Source organism: Daucus carota, chromosome 9, assembly GCF_001625215.2.
Source record: "Daucus carota subsp. sativus chromosome 9, DH1 v3.0, whole genome shotgun sequence".
In the NCBI taxonomy this organism is placed as follows: Eukaryota; Viridiplantae; Streptophyta; class Magnoliopsida; order Apiales; family Apiaceae; genus Daucus; species Daucus carota.
The window spans coordinates 574,156-597,603 of record NC_030389.2 but is presented as its reverse complement, the minus strand read 5'-3'; the positions used below and the strand labels follow the sequence as shown (position 1 = coordinate 597,603).

The following is a 23,448-nucleotide window of genomic DNA, read 5'->3' as shown; positions in this document are numbered from 1 at the left end:
CTGGGGCACCCGCCCCAAACTGGCAGCGAAAATTAAGCCATTGGACCGTTTCTGATCCGTTGCAAGGCCCGTTCGCTGGGGAAGTTTAAGAAAGGCTTTGGGGGATTAAAAACAAAACCTAGAATCATTCCAAGGAGCACGTGACGGCTACGGAGAAGATCAAGATCGAATTTCATAGCTTTTACTTTTGTAATTCTTCGAAGTAGGCGTAACTTTGGATGCTCGTTTCGGATTTGTTTCTTAACTCTTGTTCTAGTACTTTGATATTGTTTTTCCTATTCAGTACCATGTTTACATTCGAACCCATGATGATGAGAAGTTCGATTATGAACTAATCATTATCATGGGATTTTAGCGGATTTATCGATGAATTTCAGTAGTTAAATTGCCTTGTTCATATGTGATGGTTTGATTTCCTCGTATTGGTTGTGCTTATTCGTCTTGGATGCGTAGCTAACATCTAAGATTGCTTGTTAATCTTTATTGAAGCGACAGTGAATATATTGATTTAGAACTTGCCATGCGAGCATAGGTTTCGTGTTCGATAACATGACTTGTGATGTGATTTTACCCATCTTGCATCGCCCTATGTAATCTTGATAGATAACTTGCTCTTCAACCGTTATGTTTTCAAATTCTATAGACATATAGGGTCTAAGCATAATTGGTGTCTGTTTACCTTCTATCTTAATTGTGGATGTGTAGCAGTATGGTGCACGTATAACGACAGTTAGCGTGTATCAGTCTCGTGTTATCTGATTAGTTATCAACCATTACAATCGAATAAGGTAGAACTCTGAATGAAGTTGTTAATGAAGCTAGAATCCCATGTTTTATTCTCATTAGTAAATCTTTATTCTCTTAGTTGATAATTCTTAGTTTCATAATTTAAATAGGATTAGTTGAGTAGAAAAACAAAACCCGATTTGATACTTGTCTAAGCATTGAATAATAATCATACATTGGTGCATAAGTGCATATTTCTGAATACACCAGTCTCTGTGGGAACGAACTTGAATTATATTCTATATTACTTGTGACCACGTACGCTTGCGTGATTTTGTGCGAACAAGTTTTTGGCGCCGCTGCCGGGGACTCGGTGTTTATTTTAGTTTATGTGCTTGTCATTAGTGGTCGTTAAAGTTCAGTGACTTGGATTCTTTTCTCACTTTAGTTCGTTGTGTGTGTTTCAGGTACTTAAGGGACGTGTATGCGAACACGTTCTCAGGCTCGTAAGGAAGCATTAATTAAGGAAGAATTGGAAGAGATTGATACGATGGGTGATCAACCACCAGCTGTGAATATTCCTAAGGCTCTGAAGGCTTTCTCTGAGCCTAAAATCAATGACATTCAATCGAGCATTGTCAGGCCAGCAATTCAGGCCAACACTTTCGAGATCAAACCGAGCACTATTCAGATGGTACAGAACTCAGTGCAGTTTGGGGGTTCTCCGACTGAGGATCCTAATACTCATATTCGGGACTTCATTGAGATCTGCGACACTTTCAAGTTCAATGGTGTTACGGACGATGCCATCAGATTGAGGTTGTTCCCATTTTCTCTGAGGGATAAGGCGAAAGGATGGTTGCATTCTCTTCCTGCAGGATCTATTACGACATGGGAGGATCTGGCTCAGAAATTTCTTACTAAGTTCTTCCCTATGGCTAAAACCGCTGCAATCAGGAATGCTATCACTCAATTCTCTCAGTTGTCTGGTGAAACTTTATGTGAAGCTTGGGAACGCTACAAGGAGATGCTTCGAAAGTGCCCACATCATGGGATGCCTGATTGGATGGTGATAAATTGTTTTTACAATGGGTTGGGTCCTCAATCGAGGCCAATGCTCGATGCTGCATCAGGTGGAGCTCTATGGGCTAAGAGCTATGATGAGGCTTATGAGTTGATCGAGATGATGGCTGCGAATGAATATCAGAATCCTACTCAGCGTCTTCATCAGGGCAAGGCAGCAGGAATTCTAGATGTTGATGCTACTACAGCCATAGCTGCTCAGCTTAAGGCTCTTACTATGAAGGTGGATTCTTTGGCAAATCTAGGAAATCAGCAGCCACCTTCAGTCTGCGAGCTCTGTGATGGAGCACATTCTTCGGATCAGTGTGCTATATCGAGCGAATCCGCTCAGTTTGTGAGCAACTTTCAGAGGTCACAACAGCCAGCTCCGGCCACTTATCATCCTAATAATCGGAATCATCCGAATTTCAGCTGGAGCAATAATCAGAATTACATGCCACAACAACAGCAACAGTTTCAGCAGCAAGGATCTAGACCTTTTAACCCTTCTGGTTTTCAACAACAGTTTGCACCGAGGCAGCAATTCCATCCACCCGGATTCCAGCAACAAAATCATGGGGTGGCTGGACAGTCTTCCAATGAAAGATCAGAATTGGAAGAATTAAGACTAATGGTAAAAAGCCAATCGGTGTCAATCAAAACTTTGGAGAATCAGATTGGGCAAATTGCTAATGCGTTGATTAATAGACCACAAGGAACTCTTCCTAGTGATACTGAGGCCAATCCGGGCAAGAAGGAAGTGAAGGAACAGGTACAGGCTGTCACCTTGAGGTCCGGAAAGGTTACGAAGGATAAAGAATCAGCAACAGAGCGAAACAAGGAAGAGAGTGATCAACAGGTTGAAACACCCGTGCTCTCAACTGAGTCTGATAGTGGAAAAACTGTTGTTGAAGCTGACAAGAATAAAATCAACGAGGAAGCAAGCAAGGATTCAGCCGAAAAGTCTAGCCCGAAAACTGATATTGGGGTCAAGCAAGTGTATCCACTTCCCCCTTTTCCGAAGAGACTTCATAAGCATAAGCTCGACAAACAATTCGCTAAATTTCTAGAGGTTTTCAAGAAATTACAAATCAACATACCTTTTGCGGAGGCTCTAGAACAAATGCCGAGTTATGCTAAATTCATGAAAGGTATTCTATCTCGGAAACTCAAACTTGAGGAATTGGAGACTGTGGCTTTGACCGAGGAGTGTAGTGCTGTGTTGCAGCAGAAATTGCCACCGAAGCTGAAAGATCCGGGAAGTTTCACAATCCCGTGTACTATTGGGCAATTATCTTTCGACAAGTGTTTGTGTGACCTGGGAGCTAGTATCAATCTGATGCCGTTATCTGTCTTCAAGAAACTTGGTCTGCCGGAGCCGAAACCTACAAACATGTACTTACAACTGGCTGATCGGTCCATCACATACCCGAGAGGTATAGTGGAAGATGTCTTGGTGAAGGTGGATAAGCTCATCTTCCCTGCTGATTTTGTCATTCTAGACTTTGAGGAGGATGAGAGGATTCCCATTATCTTGGGAAGGCCGTTCTTAGCTACAGGCCAAACTTTGATCGATGTGCAAAAGGGAGAGCTTACAATGAGAGTTCAAGATCAGAGTGTCACTTTCAAAGTGTTCAACGCAATGAAATTTCCAACTGACGAAGAAGAATGCTTTAAGGTGGAGCCAATAGAAGCCGCAGCTCCTCCAGAAATTGACCCAAGGCTGAAAACTAACATCTTGGAAAGGGTTCTAACAGGTGAAGCTGAATTCGGAGGTGAAGAGGAAGCAGAGCAACTTCAGTTCTTGAATGCATCTCCATGGAAGAGGAAGGTTGATATTCCATTCGAGTCTCAAGGAGTAACAGAGCTTAAAAATGTTCAGGAGCATCTTAAACCATCTATTGAAGAAGCTCCCATACTCGAACTCAAACTACCACCGGATCTCTTAATTGATGTGCAGTTTAGAAGGTTGTCACGGCGCATAGATGACATGCATGACATTCACCGCCGTTTTGCAAAGGATTTGACTCAGGCTCTTGGGAGTGCTTTTCGAGCTATTGGTGTGGAGGTTGAGTGGCCAGTGTTTGGAGATGGCATGATATATTCACCACCTGATCCTCCACCAGAGGAGGGTGATCCTCCCGACTTCTAGGTACATTCGATCCTTTTTATCACCTTCAATGAGGACATTGAATATTTTAAGTTTGGGGGTGGTAATCTAAGGACTAGTAGTAGTGTGTGTTCATATAGGTTGCATGTTGCATATAGTTTAGCATATTATCTCATAGTGTTTGCATATTAGTTCATTTTCGTTGTCGTTTTTTTATGCTTATATGCTTGGGTTTAGTATGTGTTAGTAGTTTCATATAGTTGCATTTGCATGAATCTTGAAGTTGTTTTCCAAGTTGATGTCCTATGATGAGTTTATGTGCATAATTTCTTGGCTAGTAGTTTCGATCATATGTGATGCCTTGTTACTTGAAAACTGCTTGTGTGGAAATTGTAATTACACTTATGCTCTAGAGATAAGACTTAGACTAACTTATTTCTTGAGTCTTTGCATTGAGTCGAGCGTAGAGTGTGGATTATTCCCTTTTTGAACTTAGAGTTTGTAAATCTTAAGTTTGGGGGAGTTAAGGAATGAATATGCCTTTCTAAAAAAAAAAAGAGAAGAAAAAAAAAAGAAGAAATATATCAGGTACTCCTTTGAGATCAATGGGTAAAATGCAATGTCATGTGAAAGGGACGATCCATGTACTTGTGCTGGTATTAAGTGCAAATGTATTAGAATAAGCAAATTCTTGGTGACCTTTCACAACCTTTGATTACTGGAGAATTACTTGATTAAAAAAAAAAAAAAAAAGAAGAAGAAGAAGAGAAAAGCGAAGTCGAATGGCGGTCGTGACTCACTTACACTGAGAAGAGTCCCAACCTTAGACTTAGCAAGAAAAAAAAAAGAAAAAAAAATAGAAAAAAAAAAATAGAAGAAAAAATAGGAGAGGCATAGGAATTCTTTAGCAATCCTAAATTGTAGTTGACTCTTTAGTAAAGAAGTGTTTAAACCGGATTCTTATTAACGGCTCATAGTGAGGACTTTATTGAAGTTTGATAGTCTTTGTTTTGTTTCACTAGAGAGCATGCTAGCACACACGATGCACTTCACACTAGTAGTGGAAGAGAACATGGCTAATGTGTGAAAGAGATGAATGCCGAGAATGTTGCATATTTTGAGGATGCTATGTTAACAAGGATTACACTTCAAGATTCGCTTAGATGTAGGCATTTAGTTGCATTCGTGCATTGCATTATTAGTATTTTTGTGTGTGCGTCTATGCTTGAGGACAAGCATCGGTTTAAGTTTGGGGGTGTGATAAGTGGATTTTATATCCACTTGGAAGCCTTCGTTTTGACTTAAATGGATGAGCTGGCCTCAAGCTTTTGATATTTTTGATATGTTTTAGTGTGATGTTGTGCAGGTTTCGTTGGAGGAGAACGAAGAGGAGATTCATAGCTTTCAGTGAAAAAAAACGGCGAAGCAATCGGATGCGCGAGTCAAAAGTTATGGACAAAGAAGTGGGCTGCTGAATTGGGGCACCCGCCCCAAATCTGGGGCACCCGCCCCAAACTGGCAGAAGTGGGCTGCTGAATTGGGGCACCCGCCCCAAATCTGGGGCACCCGCCCCAAACTGGCAGCGAATTTAAGCCCATTGGACCGTTTCTGATCCGTTTCAAGGCCCGATCGCTGGGGAAGTTTAAGAAAGGCTTTGGGGGATTAAAAACATAACCTAGAATCATTCCAAGGAGCACGTGACGGCTACGGAGAAGATCTTGATTCATAGTTTTCTTTTGTCTTCTTCCAATTAGACGATACTTTTGGATGCTCATTCGGATTTGTTTCGAAACTCTTGTTTTACTCTTTTGATATTGTTTAGACTATTCAGTACCATGTTTACATTCGAACCCATGATGATGAGAAGTTCGATTATGAACTAATCATTGTTATGGGATTTTAGCGGATTTATCGATGAATTTCAGTAGTTAATTTGTCTTGTTCATATGTGATGGTTTGATTTCCTCGTAATGGTTGTGCTTATTCGTCTTGGATGCGTAGCTAACATCTAAGATTGCTTGTTAATCTTTATTGAAGCGACAGTGAATATATTGATTTAGAACTTGCCATGCGAGCATAGGTTTCGTGTTCGATAACATGACTTGTGATGTGATTTTACCCATCTTGCATCGCCCTATGTAATCTTGATAGATAACTTGCTCTTCAACCGTTATGTTTTCAAATTCTATAGACATGTAGGGTCTAAGCATAATTGGTGTCTGTTTACCTTCTATCTTAATTGTGGATGTGTAGCAGTATGGTGCACGTATAACGACAGTTAGCGTGTATCAGTCTCGTGTTATCTGATTAGTTATCAACCATTACAATCGAATAAAGGTAGAACTCTGAATGAAGTTGTTAATGAAGCTAGAATCCCATGTTTATTCTCATTAGTAAATCGTTATTCTCTTAGTTGATAATTCTTAGTTTCATAATTCAAATAGGATTAGTTAAGTAGAAAAACAAAACCCGATTTGATACTTGTCTAAGCATTGAATAATAATCATACATTGGTGCATAAGTGCATATTTCTGAATACACCAGTCTCTGTGGGAACGAACTTGAATTATATTCTATATTACTTGTGACCACGTACGCTTGCGTGATTTTGTGCGAACATCACGCAAGATCCCACATAGAACAAGATCCGCATAGTTAAATCGCTAACAATTTAACTTATGAAACAATTCTATAAAATTCATATCAAAATTTGGCTATCATCATTTTTTTTATTTAGCAATTATTACTATTATAAAAAAATTCTATATTTGACAGGGTTTTGTATTGTAACAATTATCTCACTAATAAAAATATATTACCAACAAAATTATTTGTTTTAATTTATTAAAACTCAAAGAATTTAATATACGGAACAACTCTATAAATCTTTTAGCATGCTTCAGAGTTCAAATAAATAAGGAGTTCATATTGATATTAACATAATATCCTATCAATAGAATAATAATGTCAACGAAATTGAAATTATTCGTTTTAATTTTTTAAAATCATACAATTTAATTTACGATAAATTTATAAAATTTCTATCATATTTCATAATTAAATAAACAAGATTCAATATTGAAACTAAAGTACCAAAAAACCTGGTCATATATTTTTTCTAATAAATAATAATTATTATCATTCAGTATTTTTCAGAAAATTACCCTTTATTAATAAGCGAAACCACGTTTCGGTGGAACATCGGTACTTTTAGTACCAAAATTTGGTCACTTTCATATTGATTAGAATTTTATAATCATTATTATACTATTATCAGAAGACTTATATATTGAATAAAATTTTATTAATATAGACCTCAATATTCATTAGGACAGCGAAAGACTTCTATATTAATTAGAATTTTATGTAAAGACTTCCATATTGATTCGGATTTTATTATTAAAAATTTCAATATTAGTTAAGATTATTATACTACTATAAAAAGACTTCCATAGTGTATAGAATTTTGTAATATAACAGTTATCCTATCCGCACAGTTAAATCGCTAACAATTTAACTTATGAAACAATTCTATAAAATTCATATCAAAATTTGGCTATCGTCATATTATTTTTTATTTAACAATTATTACTATTATCAAAAAATTTCTATATTTTTACAGGATTTTGTATTATAACAATTATCTCACTAATAAAAAAATATATTTCCCATAAAATTATTTGTTTTAAAATTTTAAAACTCAAATAATTTAATATACGGAACAACTCTATAAATCTTTTAGCAATCTTTAGAGTTCAAATAAATAAGGAGTTCATATTGATATTAATGTAATATCCTATCAATAGAATAATAATGTCAACGGAATTATTCGTTTTAATTTTTAAAAATCATACAATTTAATTTACGATAAATTTATAAAATTTCTATCATATTTCATAATTAAAATAAACAAGATTCAATATTGATGCTAAAGTGCCAAAAAACCTGGTCATATATTTTTTTAATATTTATTATTATTATCATTCAGTATTTTTCAGAAGATTGCGATAAAGACGAATAAGGCAGTGGTAACACTACTTAGACAAATTGAAACTCAAAGAAAATGAAGTCATTGTCCATATTTCAACATATAATAAAAGAACCGAAACTTTAGACATACGTCAAATATTCGTTTTAATTTTTAAAACTCGCAAGTACAATTTAATTTACGAAACAAATCTATAAAATTTCTATCATATTTCAGAATTAAAAACCTCAATATTCATTATGACGGTGAAAAACTTCTATATTGATTCGGATTTTATTATTGAAAATTTCAATATTGATTAAGATTATTATACTACTATAAAAAGACTTCTATGGTGTTTAGGATTTTGTAATATAACATTTATCCTATCCGCATAGTTAAATCGCTAACAATTTAACTTATGAAACAATTCTATAAAATTCATATCAAAATTTGGCTATCATCATTTTTTTTATTTAGCAATTATTACTATTATAAAAAAATTCTATATTTGACAGGGTTTTGTATTGTAACAATTATCTCACTAATAAAAATATATTACCAACAAAATTATTTGTTTTAATTTATTAAAACTCAAAGAATTTAATATACGGAACAACTCTATAAATCTTTTAGCATGCTTCAGAGTTCAAATAAATAAGGAGTTCATATTGATATTAACATAATATCCTATCAATAGAATAATAATGTCAACGAAATTGAAATTATTCGTTTTAATTTTTTAAAATCATACAATTTAATTTACGATAAATTTATAAAATTTCTATCATATTTCATAATTAAATAAACAAGATTCAATATTGAAACTAAAGTACCAAAAAACCTGGTCATATATTTTTTCTAATAAATAATAATTATTATCATTCAGTATTTTTCAGAAAATTGTGATAAAGACAAATAAGGCGGTGGCAACATTGATTTGACAAATAGAAACTCAAAGAAGATGAAGTCATTGTTCATATTGCAACATATAATAAAAGAACCGAAACTTTAGACATACGTCAAATATTCGTTTTAATTTTTAAAACTCATACAATTCAATTTACGAAACAAATTTATAAAATTTCTATCATATTTCAAAATTGAAATAAACAAGATTCAATTGATATCAAAGTTTCAAAAAATTTGGTCATATATTTTTTAATAATAATAATCATTATCATTCAAGTGTTTTTCAGAAGATTGCGATGAAGACGAATAAGGCGGTGGTAACACTGACTTGACAAATTGAAACTCAAAGAAAATGAAGTTAATGTCCATATTGCAACATATAATAAAAGAACCGAAACTCTAGACATACGTCAAAAAATTTGATATCAAATTTTTGGAAAGTTAATTAATTTTGTCAAGCTACAATATTAGTTTATCAAACAACTACAACAACTTTTAGATCTACAAAAACTCCAACTAGAATTATATATAATGTTTGCCTATTAAATGAATAAAATAATTGCGACTTAAAATTCTAAATTTTTGTTCAAGATTAAAGACGCTATAAGCGAACTTATATGTGTTGATCTTAAATATTATTTTCACAATTTAAAAATCATCAAACAATATAGTAATTTTACTAAAATAAAACATACTATTAGAGTTAAGTTCCATAAAGTCCGCATTTAAGCCGTAATAAGTAACAGTCATAATCTTTTAGTTTAATCATAAATAATATCTTTAATTATTCAAATTTGTATATAATTTACCATTTTAAGTAGTTTTAAATATATAATTATCAATTAATCATTAACATTTTTCAACATTAACAATCATTAAGATCATTATTCTACTTATGAGTTATATGTTAGAACATATATAATGTTTAGTGATTTATAAAATAATTATTTTATCTTTTGATTCCAATGATTATATTGTGGAACATAACCTGCAAATTATCAGATGTTTACAAATATTGTAGACTAAAAAAATTAAAATTGAAACGAGTAGATTATTTTTAAATAATTTTGGACTCCAATACTCTTATTTTGTGGACTCTATAGATAGAGTAACCATATCGTTATGAAATAAATTTAAAGTAGGATCAAATTTTAATATATAGAAAGTCTTATATTAAATAACAATATTTAAATATCATTTAAAAAATAATTTAAATAGGTATGATAAAAATATGATAATATAATTAAAAAAAGGCATTATTCTTTCAACAAATAACAAATTTTAAAATTTTATTTAAACCCGTGCTTGGCACGGGTTATCAACTAGTAAAGATTATACAAATTCAAACAAATACTAGTGTTTTAAGTAGAGGGACAATACTAAATAAAATGTCATTTCACTCGAAGTAAAAAGATACATCAACTCATAGATTAGTACAAAATTAAAATAAAAAAATTCAATAATTTATACAAGTAAAGTACTCCATCAACATGTCAGCTCACAACATCAAATTCTCGGCTTACATCTGCAGGAACAAATCCTTTGCAAGATTAATAGAAGGGTCAATGTGTGTATAAATTGTAAATGAACAAGGAGAGCAAAGATGCCAAACCATATCAGCACACAGGTCAGAGTATATCCTTTAACAAGGTACTTATGGCTTTTCACCAACAAGACTTCTTCTGCTCATGCATGCCAACAAAACTATGTTAAGTGTACAAGCGGTTTTCTTTTATAAAGGTGTGTGGGTGCGATTTTGTGTGAGGATAGAAAGGGAGGGGGGGAGACAGTTATAAAGTGATGCCCGATCCCTTCAAAGACATTATAACTTACCCGGAACTTAGTTTCTTCTTGACAGTCTATATAAGCAAGCAATTCTTCTTGCCTCATCCAAGCTTCATGAAGAGCCTGTAAGGGAAGAAGTAATGACCCAATAAAATACCAAAGCTAATTAAACAAAGAAAATGGAAGGTGCTTCAAACAAATATTCCAAGGCAAAAATTCACAAGCCAGGCAGAAATTTTAATTTTTCGAAACATTCCTAGAAACAAAGAATTCACAACCACGTGCTACTAGATTTAAAATATTTCTTCAGGTGATACATAATGGGTGTAAATATTGAGGATGCGTATTACAGACTAAGCAACAAAGTATTGAAGTTTAACTAGAAATACCCGTGCAATTTAGTGTTTCAACTAGAATTGCAAGTTGCATGTATATATGAAAAGTTGGTCGTCTAAGCCACTATATTACCCAAGGACAGCTTCGGCCACATAAACTTTAAACAGAAACCAGTAGTAAACGAGCAAACAGAATAAACTTCTCATTAATGATTTCACCTTTTTAGTTGCAATTAACTCTGCTTCTAGAGCATCCACACGGCAAACAGCAGCATTGAGTAATTCCTCTTTCTCATGCGGCATTTCAGAGGGTTTTGCCTTGAGTGTGTCCATCTTTTCTTCGAGTTCACCTAGTCTTTTTAAAACAGATGAGAGCAACTCTGTCTCGGTAAATTTTGAAGTTGGTGAAGGGGGGTATAGTTCATCCTTGGGCACTGTTCCAGTGGCAACTTCCTGAACATTTTGGCTATCCAGGGAAGATATTCCAGAATATATATTCATTACATGCCTGGCCACCGAGTAAAAGAGTGTGTAAAGGGTCATGAAAAAAGTCAGAAGAATTGTTTTGATCCTTGCATGATATCCTTCTGGTGTCTTTTGAGAGGCCAGTGGTGGAGGTGTGGGCACAGGCGTACCTTAACCAATTATGAAAAACATTATTAAAATTCTCGAACAATTTCAACAAGCTCAATCCAACAAATATTAATGTGTAGAGACTATATTAAAACAATGTTTTACACTCTTTTAGAACAAAATGTAAACTCTTAAAGCAGTATCTTTAATGTGAGTTAAGCTTAATTCCAACCTGTAGAAGCAGCAAGCTTTTTGAAGGATGATTGCTTCTTCCATCCAGCATCAACAGCCTTGTCAACCATTGGTATGTATTCATCATATCCCAAGAAGGCACTAGAATGAATAGCTCCAATTACTTTGGCCTAGTGTGTATTTTGCAACAAATTAAAACAACAAATGAGGATAAATTCTGAAACATTTTGATAACAGTGCCTACATGTAATGCATACTCACAGACCAGAGAAGAAAACAGCAATCGTCTAAAAATTAATCAAAAACCCAACTTGCTAACATGTTCCCACTGAAACGAATTTATACTTCAAAACAAAACTGTTTATACAAAGCCTGCTGTCATGTTCGCCGAATAATCCTTAAACCTATAACAAAAAGAAATTTGAAAATCTACCTCTTCATGAACAGGAGTCAGTCGAAGATGTGAATAACTCCTCATTGATTTTGGAGAAGCAATATCTTCAGCATCAGATCCTGACTCAGCAGTAGATGTATCACTGCCTTTTACCTGCTTCATATGACATAGAGAGCATAAATGAGTTACATCCAACTGAAAGAAGATGCAATGTCTGGAATCAGTAAATGCCATTTAAAAAATAGATTAATCATACCATTGGGTAGCGAGGCTTAACATAAGCAACTACCTTTCCTTCGCTGTTTAAGACTTTAACAACCTGTCTGGCATGCCCAGCTTCCCCTCTTAGAACCATCTGCATCATATATATACGGATGGGAAATTACAACTAGAAAACTAAAAAGTTTTCATAGGACTTCAGGACAAGTCTTAAGGTATGATATCATACTGGTTACTGAATATACCAACACGCTATGAAGGGAAGTATAAAGAACAATGTAGTCAGACTAGGGTAAAACCTTTAAAATATCAGGGTTTTTCCATGGTCCTTTATCAGAACGAAGACAACCCCCTTGATCTGCACAAGTACAGATACCACCAAGAAATTCTGGTAATTCACTGTAAAATAACAAAAAGAGAAGCGCTTCTAAGATATGACACTCTTTCAAGATGTTCTGAAAAGGTATATGCAGATAACGCTGAATCTATTATCATGTATTTGAAGATGGAGGATATAAGTGAGTACCTGGTATCTATAATCTCAAGCAATTTGTTCTGATACTTGTTTCCAAGAACCTAAAGCTCAAAACGAGAGTAACAAGGTCAAGAGTGGTGGAGAGCAGAAGAATCCAATATTCAATAGTAATTTATAAAACTTGTCAAAGTATGTATAAAATTACATGAATCTTTGAAGTGGTTTTGGGATCCAGGAAAGACTTGACAGTACTCCAGAGCAGTCTAAAACCAGGACCAGCATTGATGATAAACATTTGATGAAGCGACTGCCCATTAAAAAATTAGCAATATGATAAAATTAGTCAAACAAATATTGGTTCCTTGCATTGGAATTTTAAAAATATAACATAATCTGTAACTAATTGAAAAATGATATCCACCAAAGACCTCTTGGTCAGGCAATTAAGAGTTCAACTATGTCAAATACAAGGTGGAAGTGTGTGTGTGTGTGTGTATTTGTGTGTTTGTGCGTGCGCAATTATCAAAAAGATGATAGTCAATTTTACTTCAGGGTAGTTGTCGCCGTCAATTTTCTGAAGCCGCATAACGAGTTCTCGTGCTACTTTCGTGAAATTCTTCAACCCCTGCATGATTAACAGCAAACATATCAAGGTTATATGAATCCAAACGTACACTAATACTACGCATAAAAAGACCAGTAAAAGGTGAGGAACCATACCACTCCCTGAACATCTAAAATTGTCGTGCTTGAATCAACATGCCTTTTTGCAGCAATAGAACATGCTGGAAACTTAACCTTGAAAGTTTTCTCAAACTCCCTCACATGGTATTTTATGTACCGATCCATAGTTGTTACTTGCATAAGTTTGTTAGGCTCAACTTTTCCTAATCTTTCAATATATACGGGTCTTCCCTCTTTGTCCACGCCGTGATTACCTTGTGGGTAATACTTTAAAACTTCATTCAACTCATGAAATTCAAAATCCTGGTACAATATTGAAAATATGAAAGTGTTAATCCAAGAAAATTACAGAAGGTGGCAGTACAGATGCCACATGATGTAAATAGTACTTCTCAGTTCAACATCCTGAGAAGAATAGACGAAAGCAAAGTTGAAGAAAACCCGGGTAGATATACCTCCAAAATTGTGTCGGTTCCAAAATCCTTCCTCCATTGAATCATATCAGCCCACATTTGCTTCGCCTTCTCAATATCGAATTTCCTCGCCTTTAAAAATCTGAGTATTCATATATTATATCAAGTTAGTAGACCACAGGTTGGCAGAACATTTAAATGTACAAACGTGCAGTTCTAGATTCAGCGCAGTCAGAAGTAATTTAGTCCTGACTAAATGAGAACATTGACATGCATGATGCATGTGAGCCAGCCTTTTAGCCACTAACTGAAGAAGTCAACACTATCAAGTTGAATGCAGTCTTGCACACTGTAAAATGATGTTCCGACATATATATAATGATATCGAAATATATCCACTAGACATCCAAAGCTTAACAAGAGAAGCCAAATATGAGTACCTCAACATCATATGATAATCATCATGTTGTTCAGGCAGCAGTTCATCTAAGACAAGTACTTGGCGAAATGCATCCACAGCTCGTAGCTCATCAGCATCGCGAATATCTTCTATAGAAACAGAACTAACTCGGCCATCACTTTTCCGTCTGCTGCCCTTTTTCTTGAGAGAATGCTTAAACTTGGAAGATGCATTTAGGGCCTTCTTTTTTAAAGAGCCAATTCTCGTCCTTCTTTCATCCTCTGAGTTTTCATAGTCGGATTTTCTTTCTCTTCTCTCCTCATTACCAGAGGACCCCTCAAAACCTATCAGAAAGTATGACAAGTTTATAAAGCTAAGAACTTCAAAATGGCTTACAAAAAATGACAAAACATAAAGTAAAAATTTACTGAACGTTGTCACTAAATAAGCAACATCTTTTTATGATAGAATTAGTAATGAACTGAGACGTATATTTTGAAATGTTAACAAATTACAATAATATTGTAGAAAGTATGGTAACTGCTACCGAAATAATACTATCGACCTTGGACAAGTACAAGTAAACATGCATCACTGCATATTAATTTAGCCAATATATTTCTTAATGCTACAAACATGTTATATTATATCCTACATTGTATTACATAAAAATATGGTGCAACAAAAACCACTTTTAAGTTTTAAGAGACATCTGTGGGAAACCAAGTCCACATAGGCTATGTAGCTTCACAAATTCAATACCATACAAACCCATATAATCTCTTCATAAATCTTTTCCATATTCTTTATGAACTCACATCAGGCCTATTTTCCGTAAAATGAACTACAAACAAACCTCCTCTACACAAACCTGCCTCGCTCAATAAACAAATAGAATCAGCTATCTCAAAGTATAATGTGCAATCACATCACAGATAATTCTAATACTAACCCTTGATACCCCCATCTGACCTAATTACACCGAATTAAAACTCCTGATACAGAATTCATATTCGAAAATTAAAAATCATTACTTTTTTCAGCTACATAAAAAAAATCAAAACTTTCAATAACTACTAAAACACATTCCAATTTCTTATCAATTAAAACATATACACGACAAAACTCCAATTTCAACAACACGGCACAATTCTGTAAGATTAGCCTCACTAAACAGATAATCACACACAAATAAAAATATTCACATCAAACATAAGCGATAAAAGAGCCGAGAGAAGTAAACCAACAAGGTCTCGCAAATCGATCCAGAGGCCCCGACATGACTTTACTTTTTCACTCGATTCGATACGGAACGAAACAAAACAAACCTAATTCACTCAGCCACCTGAACCAAAACAACACAAAATCAGCAACAAAACAAACCGCATTTCACAAATTAAAGTTCTAATTAAATCATATTTCAATTCATTGAGCTCGTTGAGAGTGTGACGTCATGAAACTACCTCGATGATGTCAATCACGGATCGCGAGGATGATCGGACGGTGAGGAATGGAGGAGATTGGAGATGAGATAGATACAGGTCTGTGTGTGTATATGTTTTATGTTGTGTATTGATCGCCGACGGGGATGAGAGAGAGTAGAGAGAAGGTAATTATGGGTGTTTGTAATACGGGTCGGGTGCGGATGGTTAGGTGGGGCCCAGAGGAGCGTGAAGAGGAGGAGTGACACGTGGTGATGTAAGTGTGTTGTGACCGAGTTTTTCGGTGGGAAGAAGGTTTGGATTGGGAGACAGAAAATTTGTACATAATGATGTGGCAAGTGATGTGGTGATGTGGTGATGTGGTGGGTTTTAATTGGGATGGTTGGTGTAAATGCAGGGGTCATCCAATTAAAATCCACCACATATCATTATGTACATGTTTTTGTACACAATTATGTGCACCAAGCATTTTCCTTGGATTGGACTTGGTTGTTCGATTGATATATTAAAAATTTAAAATATTTTTCGAGTCTAGATTCATGTACATATATATTTGGGAATATAATTCTATCATGAAACAAATTTGAAAATTTTATATTTGAAAACCAAAATTTTGAAATTATTTCGTTGAGCACCAACAAAAATGAGTTGCATCTGTAACATCTTGTGAGAAGGTATTAATAATTTATTAGGAAATATCAAAAAATAATTATAATAAAATTCCACTTGATTCCCTAGGATTAGCCTTTGAGAGTTGATCTTAGTGCATATATTCGTGTATATTCCATCCATATATAAAGTGTTTAGGACAACATTTAGCGGTAAAATATCAAATAAAGAACACAAGCGGTGATAAATGCCTGTGAAATTACAAGCAAGATAAAATTATGTTTGTGCTGTTATCCTCCAAAGACCAGATCATTAAGATAAATCACATTATGGCTATAATGTAGCTAACCTACTAATAATGATAGATGAAAATTCAATGGCTGTTAAGCAATTTTGGCAAACATTACCAAGTGCCAAGGTATTACACTATGCCTATGATATACTATTAATTTGTATGCAAAGCATGCATGATCATTTATTTTGTAATATCTTGACATGGATTAGTGTTTTTTACCAAACAAATTTATGAACTTACAACTTAATATCTATTTTAATAATAGTTCTTAGACTGAGGTATGACTTGATTATCCATTTTTGCTTAATATGCATTGGAGATAAGTTGCATAAATCTTTTCCAAGTGAATTTGATATATTGCATTTGAAGCTGACTAGAATTTATGTAACTGTCACTAACTGCACATGTTTTCAAGGGAATTCAGAAGCTGTTATGTGCTCAGAAGTTAGTAATTGTTTGCGACACACACTATGCATGATTGCAGAGTGCAGAAACCGACTCTGAGGGAATATTTTACATTCTGGCCTTTTAAAGAATGGAAGAGAGAAAAATGATTCCAAAAATAACATGTTAATTCGACAATGTGACCTATTTACAAGGATGTGGTAGAAAAATGATTGCAGAGTGCAGGAGCCCTTTCTGGACGAAACATTTGGTGAACATTGTAGGAACCTTGGACGCCCTGTAAAATTATCATAACTGAAGCCTGAAGGGTTTTTTTCCTCTTCTTTATTTAAAGCTAAGCAAAGGCCTGTATTGGACTGGACACGGTGACCCTCGGAATGTTGGCCATCTGGTAACCTCGACTTCTGGTTTCTGGATAGAGTTGATGAAGATACGAGGCTTTAATTGGTCCATCTGGTTTAGGGATTTCATTCCATACCAGAAGCAGCAAGTAAAGTCTATATACAATTGAAAGTCACTCCTTCTCAGCTATTACTACAAAAACATCCTTCACTGACCACCGTCTTTTTTCCATTTTATTTGGCGGATTGATAACGGCTCTCTCTGCATTTGCTGTTCTAAAACCAATAACAATCTCTCTCCTTTGACGAGCACGTAAGAGTACCTCAAAAAAACTCAACTCTTCACCTTCATGAAGGTAAAGTTCTGCTTGTCTTATATGCATCTCATTTCCCTGTAAAGTGAAATGATTCAGTGACGTATATTTAGGCCTGTTTATGCGAGCATAAGAATGATAAATGCTTAGAGTAAAATATAGAAAACACAAACAGAAGTTGATACCTCTTCTGCAAAGAGTTCTTCCAACACATCATTTATTTGACGGTCCTCTGCAACCATGGCCAGTGCCATGCTGACAAGCTCATTTGATAAAACGTAATCACTGATCTTTGACATTGATAATAGATTTTTGGTTCTTGGATCCAAAATTTCGCTGATAATTACTGATTTATCTGAAGCCTGTTGCATTTCACCCATCCACGAACCTTGTGAGAAGCTATCTCTGTGGACGTGGGAGACCTTGTTTTCTCTATACGGAAGACGTTTGGCCTACAGGTAAGTACTAAACTTGCATGACTATGATCCAACAGGAAAGCAAAGGTCGAATATAACAGATGGCAATTTGTTATAAATTTATCATTTTAGAGAACACAGAATAGCTCTCGATGAAATTACCTGAATATCACGGATTAAGAGTAAGGTGGCAAGAGATCTAGAATCAGCTTTAATGGCTGAATCTTCTACTGATTCATCAGCCAATATTAAAATCTGTAGAAGTTACCAACCAACATTTCAAAATAAAAACACTAAACCTTAGGAAAGGAAGCAAGTCTTAAGAACATAAAAAAATTTTGGCATTTTATGATAAATAAATTAGAGCACTGTAAAATTTGTTCAGCACAGTCTTATGTTGGTCAGAACTCACAAAAAGTTCCATGAACATACCATTGCAAGCTACTCATATGCCGCAGAAGATAATCTAGAGATGTCAACCAGTTTTGCCACACAACATAACAGCTAATGTGAAAAACAACACTATGTAATACCAGAAAGTCTTTACGAATCTTTTATTATCTGTACTTCTAAAACCATTAAAGCTGAACTTTTCCAAGAAATTTATTTGAAGCTACTTACTGAATTGAAAGATTCCAAAGGAAGGCTTTCCAGGTGACGACGTATTACAGCATTTCCTTCACGATTAACCAACGTTATGTTGACCAGTCGATTCAAGTCAAGGCCTCCATCAATCAGCTTCTTTTCTCTCTCCTTTTCAGGAACGTCATTGAACATCCACAACTCTGAATTTGGGGCTAGAAAGGCATCCAATACCTAAAACAACATTATTTAACATATTAATAAGAAAGTTGGAAAATATCAATTCCTTTGGTAGCATTGTTAGAAATTTTGGCACAGAATTGAAGCAATGTTGTGTTTCATCACAAAATGAAACTTGATTTCAGGACTGAAAGTTGAGTATTGGAGAAGCAAAGTCAACGAAAAATGTTCCCAGACTTGTCTAGCACCAAGTAAATTTCTTGAACACTGCGGGATTGAATCAGTGGAAGCATAAATTCCTGTAATATTACCATAATCATATCTTCCATGTCTCTTCGCCAACCACAAAACAGAATCCTTTCCTCAGACTCTGCTTCAATGAAGTCTTTTGGCAAATTCCCTCTCCGAACCTGCAGCATTCAAATAAAGAAAAGAAGGTATTAGGAATTTAACTGATTGAACTTACCACAATCATATCATCAATGTCCCGCCTCCATCCACAAAGTAGAATCTTCTGAGGCTTTCTTTCTGGTCGGGATATGTGTATGAATGGTGCTTCTCGGACCTGAATGACCAAATTATTTTACTTATATGAGTTTTATTATGGAAGATTCACTAATCATTTTTTCCGTCCAATGCCAACATAGTCCACTTTCCTATATAATAGCTATGTTATACTGATGAAAGTCATACTGCTACAGCCTACTTAATGACCAGTCTAACTGAGTTAAGTGAAACGACTATAAGAATTGCCAGAACACTTGAAGGAAAGGGAACCTAATAATAAACTCTAGGAAAATGTCAACTGTGGTTGTCATGGGGCAGTCATGGATATGCAAGTTTATAAACTTGATCTGATTATCCGACAATGGAATATGCTAAATTGCCTAGGCAATAGTTTAGTAGAACGCTATGCTTCAAACTGAAAGCTGGTGTGAAATTGGGGAAAATGTGATGTAAAACTCGTCTATTGCTAGGAATTCATCAATAGGTGTAATCTTGACATGAGTTTTATAAAAAAGGCCAGTGTGTTGGATGCACACAGTAAACAGTGCCTCGTCATAGATATAAAAAACAGATTAACAGAGTAAAAAGGAAAATACGAACTAAGAGATTAGTTAGGCACCGTCGGAAATTTTGTTGGAGAATAAGTATCATCGTCCTCAGCTATGACGAGAACTTCATCGCCTTCTTGTAAAATATATGAATCCTCAGGGTTCAGAATAATTTTGCCAAAATGGGATGCAGCCTTCACTCCGCAGGGAATAGCATCAGGAAAGCTGATTAAGACATCTTCGAATTGCATTCCATCCAACTGTGGCCATCTTTTGATATAGAACTCACAACCCTCAAATCCAAGTATGTCTTCCCAAATCTGCACTGACCCGATAAATACAGATAAAAATATTAAGACCATGTCACCAAACCATTAAGAAAGTCTGATATCACAATTACAGCAAAAGAATATATTATAACAATCCTCTGAAGAGTGACCTGCGCAAGACCTGGCTGTCGGGCACATTGTATCATCAGGCGACCAATCACATCATGTGCTACAACAGTCTCAACAAGATCTCCACCAACAAGTTTTACAAGGACCTCATTGTCAAGATCACTCAGTTCCACCACTATATGTCCTTGCAATCCTTCTTTTACTCCTGTTAAGCTTAAAACAGTCCTCAATGCACGAGCATCACTCTAAATAGACAAAAAGGACTAAAGGATTAAAAAAACATATCAACACTAAGGATTCATCAGAGTCGAATTTTTATTACCTGGTCAGCATTCCCATCTTCTGCTAGGACAATTATTGCACGTGCCTTCGAAACAGATACCTATTAAAATCAATTTAGAAAGAAAGAAAAGAATTAGTGAGAATCAACTGATCAGCCTAAACAGAGGACTCAATGACATTCTCAGTCTTAAGATTTACATCAACAAACACATAAAAACTAAGACCAAGAAACACTTCAAACCTTATAATTGAAGGCTTACTGTAAGAAGTTTAACGTATAAAACACTGCACATGCAAAAGGCTTATGACTAATATTGTCATCTTACAATACCAAGACTCAGCCGTACTTCCCTCTCAGAGCCCTTTTGTAAAGAAGAGAACTTTACAATCAGGGTGCTCCAAAAGAAGAAGATGACTTGAAATCATGTATCCACCATATTCAGATGATTCTCATTTGTTAACGTGATAATACGATCCAATTAAGTGACTAGAAAAGCAACTTTGGCAGCTTTAGTTTAACTGATCTGAAGTCGACAAATCTACATTGTAATGCAAGATGTTAATATTGAATTTATTTCCCAGGGAATACACGAAGCATGCAGTCAAAATTCAGAAAAAACTATTAACAAAGTTTGTTAATAGCATCATCCAGAGTAAGACAACGTCGGCAATTGGTTTCAAATCTGATACTGAGATGAAAGATATTATAACATGCTTACCTTTTTGAGGTCCGCCAAAATTAGGGGACTTCCACTTCTGCATATGACAGATGTCCCTCTAAAATCAAACTCCATTTTAGCAATGTCAACCTCCATCTCTTCTTTGTCTTTTTCAGCCATGACAACAACAATCCCTCCGCCTAAATTCTCATTAGCTATGGCTAACTGATTCAATAGTGATCCCTGAAAATACAATAGTTTGTGAGCGAGAGAGGAACTTGAAAGTCAGCATACACATGATTCCAGTTTCATGAACTATTGTTGACTGGTCATTAGTAATGATTTTATTTACATAACATGATTGAACCCTAAAAGCAACCGTAAGACTGTTGAATCAGAGTATGACTAGAAGAAAATGTCCTTTATTTTCATTTCCTTTACTTAGAACACTTGAACAGACAGAAAATATGATAGAATGACAACCACCAAAGCATGACAATCAAATAATATCAGTGCTAAGTGAGGATTCGATTGCTTTATTGCAGGCATGTATAAAAAGAAAAATTTTTATTTGCCAGTGCTGCATATGACATATTGTAAGCTTTGTTAATTTTACATAAAGAAAAATGAGAAAAAACTTACAACTATTTTTGTATCCCATGAAAAATAGTAATCATACCTTGAGTAAATTAGTTAAAATCTAGCCAATATACCAAATGCATTAACTGCATAAAGAGAATCCACATGGATTTGAGCACTTACCAACTTGTCACTCCACCCCAAAATCAAAGTATGATTCTGTTTAACCACCTCACTTTTTCCTTTTCTCAGGGAGTCGAGCTTCTCGGAAATTGAGTCAGAAACAAGTCCCAGCATCATTGCAAATATGAGCATCCCGCCACAACTAATGGTGACTGATACTAATCTGGGGCCAAGACCTTCAGAGTCAGCATGATTCCCTGAGGCAGCAACGAATGTCCAAGATAACCAGAGGCAATCTGTTAAGCTATCATCTGTTACTCCGAACAGTGCCAGGCCACCTAAAAATATCAGCAGCAGCGTTGCAACTAACAATGCCAGTGGCTTAGCATATGGATAGACCGACAAAAATACATCCACTTTGTACTCAAGCTGCTTGTTTAGAGATACTTCTTCTGCAATGCTGTCTGGTGATTTACTTTTCTTTGAAACGTAGTCCACATACTTTAAGAAGAAAAACGGAAGGGCTAAAAGTATGAGGGAAACAGCTAGAGCTGTTATCTTCAGACTTTTGCTATAATAACTATCAGTATCACTCTCCTCATATGAGCTATCGTTTGAATTTAACGAATCCAAACCACTGCAAAGACGTAATCTCCCATTGAGCCTATAAATTTGATGCTGGAGATATACAAAGATAGGAAGTGAATGCAAGTTCTATACTAATGCATCAGGTAATTTATCTCGAAAAATCATGAAAATAATAGTTGAACTTAAATTTCGCAAAATGGTTCAATACTAATTAAAAAAAAACAGGTATTTTACCTGTAAATCTGTGACCTGACTCTGCAATGAGAAATTCTTGTTAACTAGAGAAGAAATCAAAGCTACCAAAATCTGCAAAAATATGTATATGTGAGTATTAAAATTCGAGACAACCACATAAATGTAGCAATAAATTTCAAGTTGAAGAAAAAAGAGAGCTGACAGCTACTGGAAACGCAATCACAACAAACCGCTGCCAGCTAAATTTGAACCGAAAAGCAGCAGCATCAGCAGCCTTAAGACACTTAGCAGCATTGGAAGCCGGTACTGCTTTTTTCTCCTCCACTGAAACATCTTCCTTCAATGATCGACGAGGAAAATTAATTCTGCGACGAATACCAGCAGAAGCAGGGTAATACCGATTCTGAGGCGTTGTCACGGTGGCAACAGGGACTGCAGGAGCACGAGGAGGAGGGGGATAAGTGGAGAAAAATCTTCGAGTTGGCGTTTTAGAGAGACGCGAAGAAGACAGCAATGGAGACGGATAAATCCAGTCACGCTGCTGCTGCTTGCCACCTGCAGGCGATGGAAACAGCCAGTCCCTGCTGCTGGCTCCTGCGTCGGAGTCAACTGACATGATTAATGTTAATGATGCTAATGATTAGGCTTATGTTGTTGGTGATGTAACGTTTGTAATGAAATTGCAAGTTGACTTTCCCACGTAACACTAATAATAATTCCAGACAGGCAGCTACACTA

The 23,448-nt window shown here is 35.3% G+C and overlaps 2 protein-coding genes and 1 non-coding gene across 6 annotated transcripts; all 3 read right to left on the bottom strand.

Moving 5' to 3' along the window:
- Positions 1-1,675: 1,675 nt before the first annotated feature.
- Positions 1,676-1,782, bottom strand: LOC135149778 (small nucleolar RNA R71). The gene has a single exon (XR_010287993.1). It is a non-coding gene; the product is annotated as a small nucleolar RNA R71 (small nucleolar RNA).
- An 8,371-nt stretch (positions 1,783-10,153) lies between these two features.
- On the bottom strand, positions 10,154-16,069 carry LOC108202870 (phosphatidylinositol/phosphatidylcholine transfer protein SFH8-like). 2 transcript variants are annotated; one of them, XM_017371455.2, is made up of 16 exons: positions 15,711-16,069; positions 15,495-15,592; positions 14,288-14,591; positions 13,890-13,989; positions 13,471-13,737; positions 13,298-13,375; positions 12,956-13,057; positions 12,802-12,851; positions 12,575-12,674; positions 12,313-12,411; positions 12,096-12,209; positions 11,703-11,832; positions 11,117-11,532; positions 10,611-10,685; positions 10,390-10,459; positions 10,154-10,302 (listed from the first exon to the last, which is right to left on the bottom strand). In XM_017371455.2, the coding sequence occupies exons 2-15, from the start codon at positions 15,526-15,528 to the stop codon at positions 10,442-10,444; spliced, it is 1,887 nt and encodes a 628-aa protein (XP_017226944.1). In that variant the 5' UTR covers positions 15,529-15,592; positions 15,711-16,069; the 3' UTR covers positions 10,154-10,302; positions 10,390-10,441. The 2 variants fall into 2 exon arrangements, with proteins under 2 accessions (XP_017226944.1, XP_063940616.1); XM_064084546.1 differs by having other exon boundaries at positions 12,096-12,212; positions 15,711-15,851.
- Positions 16,070-16,982: 913 nt separating this feature from the next.
- On the bottom strand, positions 16,983-23,436 carry LOC108200985 (ion channel CASTOR-like). Of its 3 annotated transcripts, none has more exons than XM_064085610.1 (12): positions 22,913-23,436; positions 22,750-22,821; positions 21,988-22,605; positions 21,286-21,468; positions 20,607-20,666; positions 20,337-20,529; positions 19,958-20,211; positions 19,143-19,241; positions 18,691-18,885; positions 18,232-18,324; positions 17,839-18,105; positions 16,983-17,731 (listed from the first exon to the last, which is right to left on the bottom strand). In XM_064085610.1, exons 1-12 carry the CDS (start codon positions 23,324-23,326, stop codon positions 17,513-17,515), a joined length of 2,667 nt encoding a protein of 888 aa, XP_063941680.1. In that variant the 5' UTR covers positions 23,327-23,436; the 3' UTR covers positions 16,983-17,512. The 3 variants fall into 3 exon arrangements, with proteins under 3 accessions (XP_063941680.1, XP_063941679.1, XP_017224760.2); XM_064085609.1 differs by lacking the exon at positions 19,143-19,241 and adding an exon at positions 19,298-19,396 and having other exon boundaries at positions 16,984-17,731; positions 19,958-20,206; positions 20,326-20,529; positions 22,913-23,434; XM_017369271.2 differs by having other exon boundaries at positions 16,984-17,731; positions 19,958-20,206; positions 20,326-20,529; positions 22,913-23,433.
- Positions 23,437-23,448: the final 12 nt, after the last annotated feature.